General features: G+C 51.5%; 1 protein-coding gene across 1 annotated transcript; it reads right to left on the minus strand.

Moving 5' to 3' along the window:
• Window positions 1-170: 170 nt before the first annotated feature.
• tsen15 (TSEN15 tRNA splicing endonuclease subunit) lies at window positions 171-1,502 on the minus strand. The gene is made up of 4 exons (XM_084481021.1): window positions 1,329-1,502; window positions 1,158-1,239; window positions 929-1,064; window positions 171-830 (listed from the first exon to the last, which is right to left on the minus strand). The coding sequence occupies exons 1-4, from the start codon at window positions 1,407-1,409 to the stop codon at window positions 659-661; spliced, it is 471 nt and encodes a 156-aa protein (XP_084337147.1). The 5' UTR covers window positions 1,410-1,502; the 3' UTR covers window positions 171-658.
• Between the last annotated feature and the right edge of the window lie 13,674 nt (window positions 1,503-15,176).

The following is a 15,176-nucleotide window of genomic DNA, read 5'->3' on the forward strand; positions in this document are numbered from 1 at the left end:
TCGCCTCACTATTACCACCATGAAATGAGACTCACATTTGCAGACACTACCAATTGGCAGATAATGCCCCCTTCCAGTATCAGTTTGAAGCGCAAATATACACATAAGTTGCATTTTCTTTGTCTCGTTTCTGTATTTCTCTCACCAGAATAATGCCACAGTGAATGTTTTTGTAAGTATGTTTGATTTGTTTTTAGTAAAAATAAAAGTGTTTCCAAGGCTAATGACATTGGGATTCAGTTTGAATAGGAAATTAAATCACAGCAAGACAACCAAGGTCATACGCCTAAAACGATGACGGGACATCTGCCAGCCCATGAACTATGAATAGTTCTCTAATCCTTTCAAAATGGTACCACAAATGCAGCCAACAAGCCAAAAGGAGAAAACAAGGGAAATGTATATCAACTATATAATGTGCACATGAAGTGCTTTCAGTTTGTATCTGTAACATTAACATTCCAGTCTTTGTCACAGCCATAATTATGAACATCACTCTGGCCTGGAAAATTATTTAAAGTCAACCATTAAGGTTCCACTAACACACACTGCCATTTTCTGTCTAATTTTTACACCACAAATGCAGACAAGACAGTCAGTACCATGGATAATTTCCATGGTTCCAAATCAGGATTGCAACAGGGCTGCTGTCTGATGGTCAGTGTTGCTGGCGTCTTTTGCGGTGCTGCCGGCGACTGTGGTCCGGAATTTGGCCAGAGGGAGGGTCCGGCGTCACAAAGCCATCAGTCATCCTCTGGTAAACCAGGGTGGAGTCAGATGCAACCACACACAGCAACACGGGGATTCCACGGCCCAAGATGGTACGCACACTTAGGAAATACAAAAGATATGGTGAAAATTAAGAGGGACAAAAAAAACATTTATGGATTTACAAAATAATACTACCATGAGCACATTTCTACGTCACCTTTTGTGGTTCAGATACTGGTGAACGGGGAGGGGTAGGATGCTCTGCATGGGGGCCCCCTCCTTCTCCCGTCCTTCCAACAACACCACCTGTATCTCGGGACATTTAAGGCTAGAAACGTCCTTCCAGTGACGGACTAGAACGGCAGAATAAACCGGTGTTTGGGAGGGACAGGCATCGTTCATTTAAGACAGCTGTGAAGGACTTTGATTAGGCTGGTCAGACTCACCCTCGGTTAGATCCATGTAAACAAGGAACGCTGCGTGGACCTGAGCACCGTCCTCCACGTCCAAACTCTGCATCTGCAGATACTAATAGGGGGAGAAATTTCAAAGCATTAGATACTTCATTTTTTGAAAGTGTTGATATCCAATATGTCATCATTTTCTGTTGCATTTACCATTGGGTGGTGAAGTATCCAGTTGTGAGGGAAAAGGTCATCAACATCATCAACGCATAACGTATCTGTTGGTTCCGTCATCTCGGTGACTTCATTTATTTATTCCTAAACACATCTTTATCACCTAAACGCTTGGGACCGGACTATGTGTCCACAACTTCGAGCCGTTTGCCGATGCTCAACATGATAAAGTATCCGGGGGGAAACATTTCCTCAAATAAATAGACCCTTGGACTGCCTTAAAAGAAAGGTTTAATCCCCGCCATTCATTTCCGTCAAAATATGTATCTACGGTTATTCCATTATGTTTATAAATATATTGAACCACAAAACGATTAACATAATATTTAATTGAATAACAGTAACAACACAACAGACCGCTTACTCAATAAAGAAGAAAGTAAAAATAAACAACATCTAGTTTCGGAGGTCTCAATCTCACTTTTATACATTTATGAAGTTCAGAAGTTCAACGAGATTGCGCTATGATAGTATCTCCAGTCATTCTATCCTATCGTCCACTTCACCTGTGCACAGTGCACGTCACACTATTGGTGCGTTCACATCGCTGGGAATTATGGGGGAAACATTTTCGCGACGTCGTCAAGTTCTCATGAACGACACGTAGGCCGTTTCTCAATCCCAAGTAGGCCTACGTGAAGTGCGTACTTGGCAAGTCCGGACTTCCAAGTACAGACTTCCGAGGACGCGAGTACGCACCTGCAATATAGCGCAACAGTGTGGTGCTGGAAGTAAAAATCCAATTAATTTTCCCCGTCGAGATTTTGATTAATAGCCTTAATGTCGTAACCATCCAAATGATACGTACCACGCGCCGTTATATTGTGAATCGATCGGTTTTGCTCCTGTAGAAGCCACACGTTAATCGGGGAAACATATCGTTGTTTTTTTTTTGAAAAACACGTTTTATTCGCGATGTCATTGAAATCACTACACTACCCATAAATCCTGAAGTGTGACACGACGTCTCCGATTGGTGGAGCTCGCCGTTACCAGGAAACGTTTACTGCACCCGCGAAAGTGAACGACTGCTACCAGAGCCCGTCTACGGAGACTATTCCTATGACACACTCTGCTGCTACTGAACTCGATCGCTTACCACAGCAACCACGATTTATATTAATGGAAAGTTAGAGTTGTGGTTAGAGCTGTAGAGGAAATTAGCTGTAACAGTGGAAAAATATGTTGATATAGAATATATGATAAAATAATAAGTACAAATATATGATATGGCACTAGCAGTGCTTTTTAGTAATTTGGGTAGTATAAAAGCAAAGGAATACATAACTGGAATCCGAGACTGAATTCACATGTATTATAAAAACGAGTAACGTTATTACGTGGTGACTGCAGTCAGCAAAGGGACGTACCATGTCGATGACAACACTATATGAAATACTAACACACACACATAGAATATATGACACAACTTATATTAACAATATAATAATGACAAAGGTTATAAGATGCAAGAAAAGTGCTAAACTATTGGGTTGGAACCATTGCGAAAAGGTTCGCAATGCATCATGGGATGAGTAGTTCCTCACTCGGGTCAAAAAAAAATAATGTACACAGTCTTGTACCTTTGCCTTTTCTTCCGTTTTCCAAATTATTTTTTGGCCCGAATCAAACATAATATGGTCACGACTACCTTGACGAACGATTGGCTTGGTTCCAGGCTTAAAACTCTTTATATAAGGATTTTACGAAAAGTGGACGGGACAAATGCATGGGAAATTTACTTCCGACACCAGAGCTGTTGAAAAAGGGGGCGTCAGTTACGCTAGGACACATTCTTCACATCCTACAGAAAACACCAACACACACCCACGCTCAAACAGTCATCCTATCGGTAGGCATCAACAATATGAATCACAACCCCACACTCACATCTCACAAACAAATATCTGCACTCCACAAACAGGCACTCATCACATTCCCTAACGCCACCGTTCACTTCCCTGTCATCAACTACTCACCGTCACTCACACAGAAACAGCAACAGAACCTCCGCTCACTCAACAGCTATATAGTCACCTACCTCAATCCCCTACTAGAAATCCCCCACGACACCTTCATCACTCAACCGGACAACATACACTGGACACCAAACACAGCACAACACATCCTCGCCCACTGGTGTTCACAACTAAATTTCCACTAACACATAACCTCACACAGGACACTTCCACTACACCACCATCCACCGCACACACACACGACACACCCACTCCCCCTTTCCCGCCACTCCCCACAGCAGATAGAATCAAACACATACAACACATACACACAGCCCCCTCCAACATCCTCAATTTATCTACCTCCCTCACCCTCACAACAGCACAGACATCACTACTAGAAAAAGGTCTCACATTCATCCCCCGCCCCACCACACTAGACCGGGAGGAGCTTCGGAGGGACCTGTCCAAGTACCATAGACGACTCTCACTACTAGACCACTTCCAATACAAACCCTATACCAATTTCACCCCATTCACACAACCCTCACACTGGCAACCACCATCTACACACCGTCACCCACACATCACCAGACTCATCAAAACAGACCTGGACTCATTTCACCACCTACAACCCACTCAAGACACCCCGGACAACATCACTGCACAACAAAGACAAGCCATACACCAACTCAAATCACACCCACACATAATCATCAAACCGGCAGACAAAGGATCAAAGATAGTAATACTCGACACCCACCAATACTTATTTGAGGCCAACAGACAACTCACAAACACATCACCAACCCATCCCATCCAACATCCAACCCACAACACAAATACAACTCAGACACATAATCAATTCACTCTATACCCACAAACTCATCACTGCAAAACAACGTGACTTTCTCTTCGGACCAGACAACCCCAGACCACGAAAATTCTACTTACTTCCCAAAATTCACAAGGACCCAGGTGCTTGGACGGTCCCCTTCGAGGTTCCTCCCGGCAGACCCATAGTATCAGATTGCAACAGCACCACCTATCACATTGCACATTACCTGGAACACCACCTCAACCCACTCTCCACCATCCACCCCAGCTACCTCAGGGACACCACACACTTCCTAGACAAAATCCGGCCCATGGCGGTTCCCCCTCACACACATCTCTTCACAATAGATATAGACAGTTTATACACAAACATAGACCACACCCTAGGCATAGATTCAATAAGAACAACTTTCAACAATAACCCGGACCCACTCAGACCCGACACCCATCTCCTACAACTCCTACACATCTGCCTAACAACCAACAATTTCACATTTGATGGAAATGAATACCTACAGATCCAGGGAACCGCCATGGGCCAAAGGTTTGCACCGTCATACGCCAACATTTACATGAGCGAGTGGGAGCGGGGAGCACTACACAAATGCACACACAAACCACTTTTCTACTACAGATTTTTAGACGACATCATAGGGGCATGGACACACGACATTTCACTCTTCCCACAATTCATCCACACACTCAACACTCACCACAACACAATTAAAGTAAAATACACATTAGACAAAACACAAGTACACTTTCTGGACACTACAGTCACACTAGAACCCCACCCGGACCTCACACATAAAACACTCACCACCAAGGTCTATTTCAAACCCACAGACACACACTCACTCCTTCACAAACACAGCTACCACCCAAAACACACTTTCAGAGGCATCATCAAATCACAAATCATCCGTTACCACCGAATCTGCACCCACCACACCGACCTCCAGCACGCCATCAGCACACTCTTCACAGCACTCAGGACACGTGGTTACAGTAAAAGGTTTCTTAGAACAATCAAAACACACACATTAGCACAACTCGCTCCTACTCGCTCCCCACCCTCCCCATACACAACTCCAAACACCACACCTGACTCTACCTCACCACCATCCTCCATCCCACATCCCACACAACACACACACACACACCACCAACCTACCTCTTGGCTGCCATCCCAACCCCTTCCCTTTCCCCATATCCCACCCCAACCCTAACCCCCTCCCCTCTTCCACACCCCACCCTTACCCCAACCCCAACCCTAACCCCCTCCCCTCTCCCACACCCCACCCTAACCCCAACCCTAACCCCAATCCCAACCCCCTCCCCTCTCCCACACCCCACCCTAACCCCCTCCCCTCCCCCACACCCCACCCTTACCCCAACCCCCCTCCCACATCCCACCCTTACCCCAACCCCAACCCTAACCCTAACCCCCTCCCCTCTCCGACATCCCACCCTTACCCCAACCCCAACCCTAACCCCAACCCTAACCCCCTCCCCTCCCCCACACCCCACCCCAACCCCAACCCCCTCCCCTCTCCCACACCCCACCCCCCTCCCCTCTCCCACACCCCACTCTAACCCCAACCCTAACCCTTACCCTAACCCTACCCTAACCCCAACCCTAACCCCCTCCCCTCTCCCACACCCCACCCTAACCCTAACCCCCTCCCCTCTCCCACACCCCACCCTAACCCCAACCCCCTCCCCTCTCCCGCATCCCACCCTTACCCCAACCCCTACCCTAACCCTTTCCCCTCTCCGACAACCCCTCACCCTAACCCCAACCCTAACCCCCACCCTAACCCCCTCCCCTCTCCCACATCCCACCCTTACCCCAACCCCCCTCCCACATCCCACCCTTACCCCAACCCCAACCCTAACCCTAACCCCCTCGCCTCTCCCACATCCCACCCTTACCCCAACCCCAACCCTAACCCCAACCCCCCTCCCACATCCCACTCTTACCCCAACCCCAACCCTAACCCTAACCCCCTCGCCTCTCCGACATCCCACCCTTACCCCAACCCCAATCTTAACCCTAACCCTAACCCCAACCTCTTCCCTCATCCTAACCCCATCCTCTCTTTTTCCCCTAACCCCAACCCTTACCTTTCCCCTTCCCCCAACCTCTCCCCTTACCCTAACCCCATCCCCTCTCCTTTCCCTAACCCTAACCTCAACCCCATCCTACCAACCCTACCTAAACCTAACCTCCCCAACCCTAACCCCAACCATAACCCTATCCTCTCCCCCAACCCTAACCCCACCCCCTTTCCCTAACCTTTACCCCTACCCTTCCCCTTACCCTAACTCCAACCTCTCCCCTTACCCCATCCCACCCACCCTACCTTACCCTAACCCCATCCCACCCACCCTACCTTACCCTAACCCCAACCCTAACCCAAACCCTAACCTTTCCCCTTACCCTAACCCCACCCTCTTTCCTTACCCTAACCCTTACCTCCCCCCTTCCTCCAACCCTAACCCTTATCCTAACCCTTACCCTCACCCTACCCTCCCCCCCAACCCCAACCCTTACCCCAACCCCTCCCTTTCCCTCAACCCCAACCCTAACCCTAAACCCAACCTCTCCCCTTCGCCTAACCCTTACCCTAACCCAAACCCAAACCCCACCACCATCCTACCCTTTGTCACCACCTTCTCCCATAGAACCCTCTCCATACACCACAGCATCAAATCCCACTTCACTGCCACACAACAACAACACACACCACTACAACACTACAAAATCATTTCAGCCTACCGGAAAAATAAAAATCTGAAGGATCTCCTGGTTACTTCCACCTTTTCACGCAAACCAACACAACCACCACCGCCCATTACACACCACTTCAAACCACACAAATCCATCACCAACGCACACAGCCACACTACCCTACCTATCCTCCACCCCCCCAAGTATTGATTCACCTAACATAGTCTACATCATCACTTGCACACACTGCCATAAACATTACATCGGAGAAACTAAACACACCATGATCACCCGACTCAAACAGCACCTCTACACCTTCAAACAACAACACCTACAAACCACACTTGTCCAGCACTTTTCACTACACCCCATCACCCACCTCACCATCGCCGGCCTGGAATCTAACCCCAGATGGACCACCGCACAACGGAAACACACAGAGCACCTTTGGATCACCCGACTAAACACACTTGCACCCACCGGCCTAAACCAAAAATCATAAACAAGATCACTTTCACCACAACTCATACATCCGTCACCACCACACAAACATTACCCATCAACTCTATATAATCTTCCACCTACAGCAACTTACACCCACTACACATGCATAACTCCATTACTACACACCACACCCACACCCCATTACCCACTACAATAGGCTAGCTGCACCTGAGACAACACAGTCCCCATCAACCATCACCTCCTACCTAACCCTAACCCTACTAACCCTGACCCTAACCCTAACCCTGACCCTTACCCTAACCCTAACCCTCTAACCCTAACCCCCTAACCCCCTAACCCTAACCCTCTAACCCTAACCCCTAACCCTAACCCCTAACCCTCTAACCCTAACCCAACCCTAACCCTAACCCTAACCCTCCCGGGCGGGATACGGAAGCCGTCAGACACTTCATCCCATTGGCCCATATAGCTATGTTTATTAAGTTGTGACACCCTTTTATTATTACGAACCTGATGAAGACCACGACAGGTCGAAACGTCGTTCGTTTTCGTAAATAAAAGATCTTGTAATTCCTACCATCGAATTCTTTTGTCACCGACTACCTTTATACATAGCTTTTTTAGTATTTTGTAGTGTTTTTTTAAGTTTTTTTTTGTCCGATCATTAGTTTATTTGTCCGATCAAAGATTTACGCGCCAAGATGAGTGAGTGGACCGAGGTTCGATATGGCAGGCGTCGCCGCCATTCCCGCTCTCCACAAGCTCATCGGCCTGGACATCCATCCCCCAGTTATGGACGGCGCTACTCGCCACAAAGGGACCGGCGTCCACCATCACCGCCCACGGGTCGACGACCATACTCACCATCCCGGGACAGACGTCGGTATTCTCCACGGGGAGCCAGACGTCCCCATCCACCACCGAGGGGCTGGCGTCCACCACCACCACCGAGGCCCCGACGTCCTTTCCAGAGACCTAGAAATAGGTACCATCATTCTCCACCCAGGGAGATAACAGCATTCTCACCACCCAGGGTTCGACGTCCCCGCTCACCACCCGGGTACAGACGTCCCCTCTCATCTTCTCGGGACCGCCGTCCCAACACCAGATCCCGGGGCCAGGACCGCTGGAGGCTCGAGGACCGGATGGACCGTGCACCTCCCCTTCGTAACCGTAGGGATTTCCACGACCTAACCTACCGGCCAGTGCCTCCCCCGAGAGCTCCCCAGCGTAATGGCTCCAGGATCGACACCAGGTCTTACGCAGACGTCGCCCGTGGTCCAGACCTCGACCAGGACGGTCACGAGGTGAGGCGGCTCCCTGCAGATCCTGAAAAAAAACAACTAGTGAGGGATCTATACGCTTTCATTAAAGCAGTACATCACTTACATAATGTTTCACCGGTTACCGGGGGACCTGCACCTCGCACCATTGCTAGGATGGTTAACACATTATCCACGATGATTAAGCCGGCTGCCCCCACACCGACTACGCGCCTCTTTATAGAGGGGGCTGCGAGAGAGTGGGGCCATAGTGTGTGCGTTATCCTCAAACAGCAACACGAGGACTGTATAGAAGGTTTATTGGGGGGTTTTTCTGGCCTCCTGACGGGGACCCGGAGGCAGGCCTTCCAGGTGGCAACCCGATGGGCTCGCAGGAACCTCCCGCGACTCACCGGGGACACCATCGCCGCCGCAGAGGCTCGACTCTCGGCCAGGGCGGAGGAGGAGGAGATCGACCCGTCGCCGCCCCTGGTCTCTGAGGGCCTTCCGCCGAGGGGCCCTCCATCGCCAGCAGCGGTGCCACTGCCCGGTCGCGCGTCGGTTCCCGGGACGCCATCGCCGGTCCGACGGCGGGGGCCCCGCCCACCGCCGGGGCCCCGCCCTCCGCCGGGACCCCGGAGCGGCGCCACGGAGAATACTATCAATGTGGGAGAGGGGCCAGCATCAGAGGAGCCACCATCCAACTGCCTCATCACCCCACCAGCACCGGATCGACGGACGGGTGACGGGGTGGAACTATCCATCCCTTCTGTCCCTGCTCATATGCGGTGTTACCTTTCGGCTCAGTTTGGTGAGCTCGGAGATGTTCCGGGCTGCAGTGGGGCTCCTTCCACATCACACGATCACGAGGAAGATGACTCTGAGGGCGATGATGAGTCTGGGGGTTCACAGACATACCGGGTCAACAGACACCCTAACACACAACGCAAATTAGTAGATTGGGACCTTGTAGTTAATAACAGATGGCTTATCATAGGGGATTCTAACCTGGCCCGCATTCCTGACCACGACATCCCTGGCTTACAAATTGAGAGTTACCCAGGGGCCCACTTCCGCCACGCACAGGCACTATTTGAAAAAACAATCCCAATAGAGGGTCAAATTGTAGAAAAAATCATTCTATCTTTCGGCATTAATAGTAGGGGGAACAAGTCCAGGGAAACCACTATTAAGAATGCGCAGGCTGCTCTTAGGTCAGCTAGGAGGCGCTTCCCTGGTGCGGAGATATTAATCCAACAAGTTAACTTCTCCAAGAATCTCCCCCCAGAGGAACAGGAGAACCTTACGATCCTCAACGAGGAACTGCATGGACACATGCCGGACATCCCCCTCCTTCCGGAGAGACAGTTCTCCACGGCGGCCGACCACGTCCACTGGACGGAGGAGACCGGTAAGGCCTTCCTTGACCACTGGAGGACGAGATTAAACATCACGTCCCTCTGATTACATCACAGGCGAGGGAAAAGCATATACCTTCTCTAGAAGGACATACTGTTTTGAACCTGACCAGGGCCTTTGTTTTATCCAAGGCGCAGACTTCCTTATTGAACAGAGGATTATCGTTTATTTCCACTTTTAGTTTGGGGCGGGATATTAAGAAACAATTCAAATCTGACCTACAAAAGTATCATAGACGACTCAAATTAATTAGCTTTTTTAAAGATAAGGAAAGTATGATGTTACCTTTTGTAGGCCAATCTCTTTGGACACCTCCGCCTGAGGAAATTCCCGATTATGTACACCAATTAATAACCCTAGACAAATTGACGATTAAAAATCATTACAGGACAATACTCGAAATTCCCAACACATCGCTGTGGAGGGGGGCGGAGTCTGGCCGGTAGGGGGAGTATGGAGCACCAGGTCGGCTGGGGCGATTGGGTCTGATTGCCGACAGGTGTCCGCAATCAGACCCAATCAGGAAGTGTGTATTTATGTGTCTGCTTTGCCTTTCAGTAGGGGGAGAGGAAACAGAGAGCGGCAGACGCTCGAGTGGACAGAGCGACAGAGGCCAAAGAGCAGAGAGCCTGGCCACCGTATTTGTGGACCCTACTGTTCAATTTCTTTCACTATATGATTTACTTGTTGTTCGCTTTTTGAGCAATAAAGCGAACCGGCTGACCAAACGCCAAATCTGTCTCCGCCCACTCCTTGAACGCGCTACAGTGGAGCCCAATGTAGGGCGAGTGCGGCTATGGAGCAGTCACCATTGGCAGCGGTACTCGGGCATCTCGCGCAGATGTCCGAACGGCAGGTGCAGCTACAGCAGGCGCAGAACGAGGTGCTCCTGGAGCTGGGCCAGTCTTTGACCGCCGATCGGGCAGGAGCTCCTCGTCTCCGGCGACCGCGGTCGGGAACCCAGAGCGGCGGGGGCGGTGGGCCACATCCACGTCCCCAAGATGGGGGAGACCGACGACGCGGAGGCCTTCCTGGAGACGTTCCGGGGGGTGGCCACGCCAGGAGTGGGCTCACCGCCTCCTGCCGCTCCTGACGGGCGAGGCCCAGCTCGCGGCCCACAGTCTGCCGGCAGGGGCCCAGCGGGACTACGAGGCGGTGGACAAGGCCATCCGGGACCGGCTAGGCCTGAACCCGGAGGAACATCGCCGCCGGTTCCGGGCCCTCACCTTTTCGGAAGGCGATCGTCCCTTCACCTACGCCCAGCAGCTGCGGGACCAGGCGAGGAGGTGGTTGGCCCCGGAGAGGAACAACCCCGAGGAGATCGTGGAGCAGGTGGCCCTCGAGAGGTTCGTCGAGGGGCTCCCAGCCAGAACATCCACCTGGGTCCGGTACCACCGGCCCGAGAGCCTCTCGGCGGCCGTCAAAATCGCGGAGGGCCACCTGATTCCCCCCTCGACCGACAGAAGACCACCAGCACCAACCCCGAGCCCGCGGACCGGTACAGCGGCCCTGCGGGGGTACAAACCCACCCCGCTACCAAGAGCGAGGAGGGGGGGGGGGGCCCACTCAAGAGCAGGCACATGAATCACCTTCCCCCCCCATCCCGCAGGCGGGCCCTCAGACGGCAAGGGAGGGGTGTTGGCGGTGCGGACAGCCGGGACACCTTCGGAGGGACTGCCCGATGATGGAGGTGGGCCAGGTTGTCTGCGTCACCGGTGCCCCGATCCCTCCCTACGGTCCCGGCGAGGCGTACCGTATCCCGGTGAGGATACAACGGGGTACGTACCAGGCGCTGTTGGATTCCGGCTGTATGCAGACCATGATCCATCAGCGCCTGGTGCGGTCCGAGGCATTGGTCGAGGCATCGAGCGTTTTGGTGAGGTGTATACACGGGGATGTTCACACGTATCCCTTGGTCCCTATCGAAATTCGTTATGGGGGAAAAACGCATAGGGTCAAGGCGGCGGTTAGTCCGAGCCTCACGTACCCCCTGATTCTAGGGATAGATTGGGCTGGGTTTCCAGGGGCAGTTAGCGAGAGTGCGGGGGTACGGACACGACAGATAGGGACATGTAAGTCATGTGCTGTGTTCTGCGCCGATGCGAGGGTGTCCGACGCTGCTCAGGGATCGGGGGAGGAGGCGGGAGGTTCTCAGCCCGAGGTCCGAGCGTCGACATTCCCACCGGTGGACGATTTCCCCCTTGAGCAGTCTCGTGACGCTACTCTACGCTCCGCCTTCGACCAAGTGATTTCCATTGATGGTCTTCGGGTACAGCCAGATGCAGTGCTGACTTACCCACACTTTGTGGTGATTAGGGACAGGCTTTATCGGGTGAGTCGTGACACCCAGAGTGAGGAGGTTGTTACCCAATTGCTGGTACCCAGGAGCCGCCGGGAAATGATTTTCCAGGCGGCGCATTACAACCCAATGGCGGGCCATTTGGGGTACGACAAAACACTGAACCGGATAATGGCTCGGTTCTATTGGCCAGGAATTCGGGCGGAAGTGCGCCGCTGGTGCGCCTCCTGCCCCGAGTGCCAGTTGGTGAATCCCCCGGCCATCCCCAGGGCTCCCTTGCGGCCCCTTCCCCTGGTGGAGGTCCCATTCGATCGCGTGGGCATGGACATTATCGGGCCATTAGAACGTTCCGCACAAGGGTATCGATTTGTGTTAGTCCTGATCGACTACGCAACCCGATACCCGGAAGCAATTCCGTTGCGCAATATCTCCGCGAGGAGTGTTGCGCAGGCGTTGTTTCACGTCATATCGCGGGTGGGAATCCCAAAGGAGATTCTCACTGACCAGGGGCCTCATGTACTAAGACTTGCGTGGATTTCTGACTAAAACTTTGCGGACGCCAAAATTTGGAAAGCTGCTGCGCACAAATAAATCCGGATGTATCAATCCTTGCGTAAGCACGATTTCACGCAGATTCTCTTTGTACATCCCAATTAACGTGAAATTGAGTGCACATGCACGAGCCCGTCTCTCCACCCAGTCTCCTCCCTCATTTAATATGCTAATTCGTATAAATAGGCCTGCAGTAGTGCACTCGTTTGGAGAAAGGAAGAAAAAATAACTTTAGTGAATGCGAGGTGGAGGTGCTGATTTCGGAGGTAGAGGCCAGAAATACGATCTTGTTTGGCTCTCTTTCCTCCGGAATCAGCACCAAAAGCAAAAAACTGGCGTGGGAAAACGTCGCCAAGTCGGTCAGTGAGGTTGGGGCGGAAAGCCGAACTGTGGCTGACATAAAAAAAAAAGTGGTCGGACATCAAGGTGGACGTAAAAAGAAAGGTCTCTGCTCTGACCCCGGAGAAGCGTGGGTCAGAGCGCAGCGGGGCGGAGTCTGGGAGCTCGCCCTATTTGAGCAAAGGGTGGCAGCTGTGATTTGGGATCGGCTCTTTTTTGTCCAAAAAATCATAATAGTCGCGGAACACCCGTTAATTTTGAATGCGACCATCGTCTAACAAGGCCAACACTGCCATTGTCAACCTATCGATTATTGCCACATTTTGCGCATGCTTTTATATTCTCATTTATTTGGATGCATGCTGACGATAGGTTGTATCCATACACCCAATGTGTCAATAATATGTACATAATTCGAAATTGGCCGACTGGTTCATTGATGGATTGATTTTAAGTAACAATGGCTTGTGCTTACTCCACTCAACATCACATAATAATATTGCAGTCAAGAATTTCACAACAAATGTGTGAAGAGAGATCATATGTCATGCGTGGTCCGGAAAATATGTAACGTTTAATAAACAAGCCATCACTGAAAATAATATTGCTGGGGCTTCCTTTTAATTCCAATATTGACAATTTAGTTTTATGGGTCTGTTTAAGTTTAGCCTAACAACAGTGTCACATTATGCGTCTCGACAACAATAACGCATGATTGAAGCGCACTAAAGATCACGCATTCCGACGTTCAAATCCACTTTGAACTCGCCTCATATTGCAATATTACTTCTTGACTCGTGATCGCGTAGGCTTAATGTTGTTGCGCTGCATTGCCTCTATGTGCCGCCAACTGACAAAATGCAGCAGAAATGTGCGTAAGCCAGGCATTTAGTTTGCGTGGAGAACCGCACTCTCACGTCAAGTCAGTCTTTGTACATCCGAACGTTTGCGTGAGAAGTTGCTTACGCAGCTTTTTTGTGCGTAAGCAAGCTTTGTACATGAGGCCCCAGGGCACCAATTTCATGTCACGCACGATCAAGGAACTTTACGGGTTGTTGAAGGTCAAGGCCATCCGCACGAGCGTCTATCACCCAGCCACAGACGGCTTGTGTGAGAGGTTTAACCGGACGTTAAAGTCCATGATCCGGAAGTTTGTACTGGAGGATGCTCGAAATTGGCATCAATGGCTAGACCCTCTGTTGTTTGCGGTGCGGGAAGTGCCTCAGGCTTCCACAGGGTTTTCCCCGTTCGAGTTGCTCTATGGGCGCAGGCCCAGGGGCGTCCTGGACCTCATTAAAGAAAACTGGGAGGAGGGGTCCAGCGACAGCAAAAACGAAATCCAGTACGTCATGGACTTGCGTGCAAAGCTCCACTCACTCGGGGTAATGTCACGTGAGCATTTGCGCCAAGCCCAGGAGAATCAGAAACGCCTGTACGACAGAGGGACTAGATTACGCGATCTCACACCGGGGGACAAGGTCCTTGTTCTGTTGCCCACCTCTAGCACCAAATTACTCGCGAAGTGGCAAGGTCCCTTTGTGGTCACACGGCGAGTCGGGGACGTGGATTACGAGGTAGTGCGGTCGGACAGGGGCGACGCCCGACAGATCTACCACATCAACCTCCTGAAAAGGTGGAATGATGTGGTCCCGGTCGCGTTCGCCACGACGATACCGGAGGGAGAGGAGCTTGGACCGGAAGTCCCTGCCCCGGGGCCCATCCCTCCGGTCGGTCGAGGAGAGGATCTGTCGGAGAGTCAGGCATCGGACATGGTCTCTCTACAGCTCCAGTTCGCCGACGTCTTTTCGCCCCTGCCCGGTCGCACCCCGTTAATAACTCACGACATCGAGACGCAACCGGGGTTAACGGTGCGGACACGCCCCTACAGGCTGCCCGTACACAAGCAAGACGTGGTACGGCGCGAATTGGCAGCAATGCTAGACTTGGGCGTCGTCGAGGAGT

This window comes from Micromesistius poutassou (assembly GCF_964030765.1).
Source record: "Micromesistius poutassou genome assembly, chromosome: 16".
Taxonomy (NCBI): domain Eukaryota; kingdom Metazoa; phylum Chordata; class Actinopteri; order Gadiformes; family Gadidae; genus Micromesistius; species Micromesistius poutassou.

Coding starts and splice junctions, on each gene's coding strand:
- tsen15 (XM_084481021.1), bottom strand. CDS start 1,409: ATGACGGAACCAACAGATACGTTATGCGTTGATGATGTTGATGACCTT. Junction 1,065..1,157: donor TTACATGGATCTAACCGAGG/GTGAGTCTGACC, acceptor CTGCCGTTCTAG/TCCGTCACTGGAAGGACGTT. Junction 831..928: donor CAGTATCTGAACCACAAAAG/GTGACGTAGAAA, acceptor GTATTTCCTAAG/TGTGCGTACCATCTTGGGCC.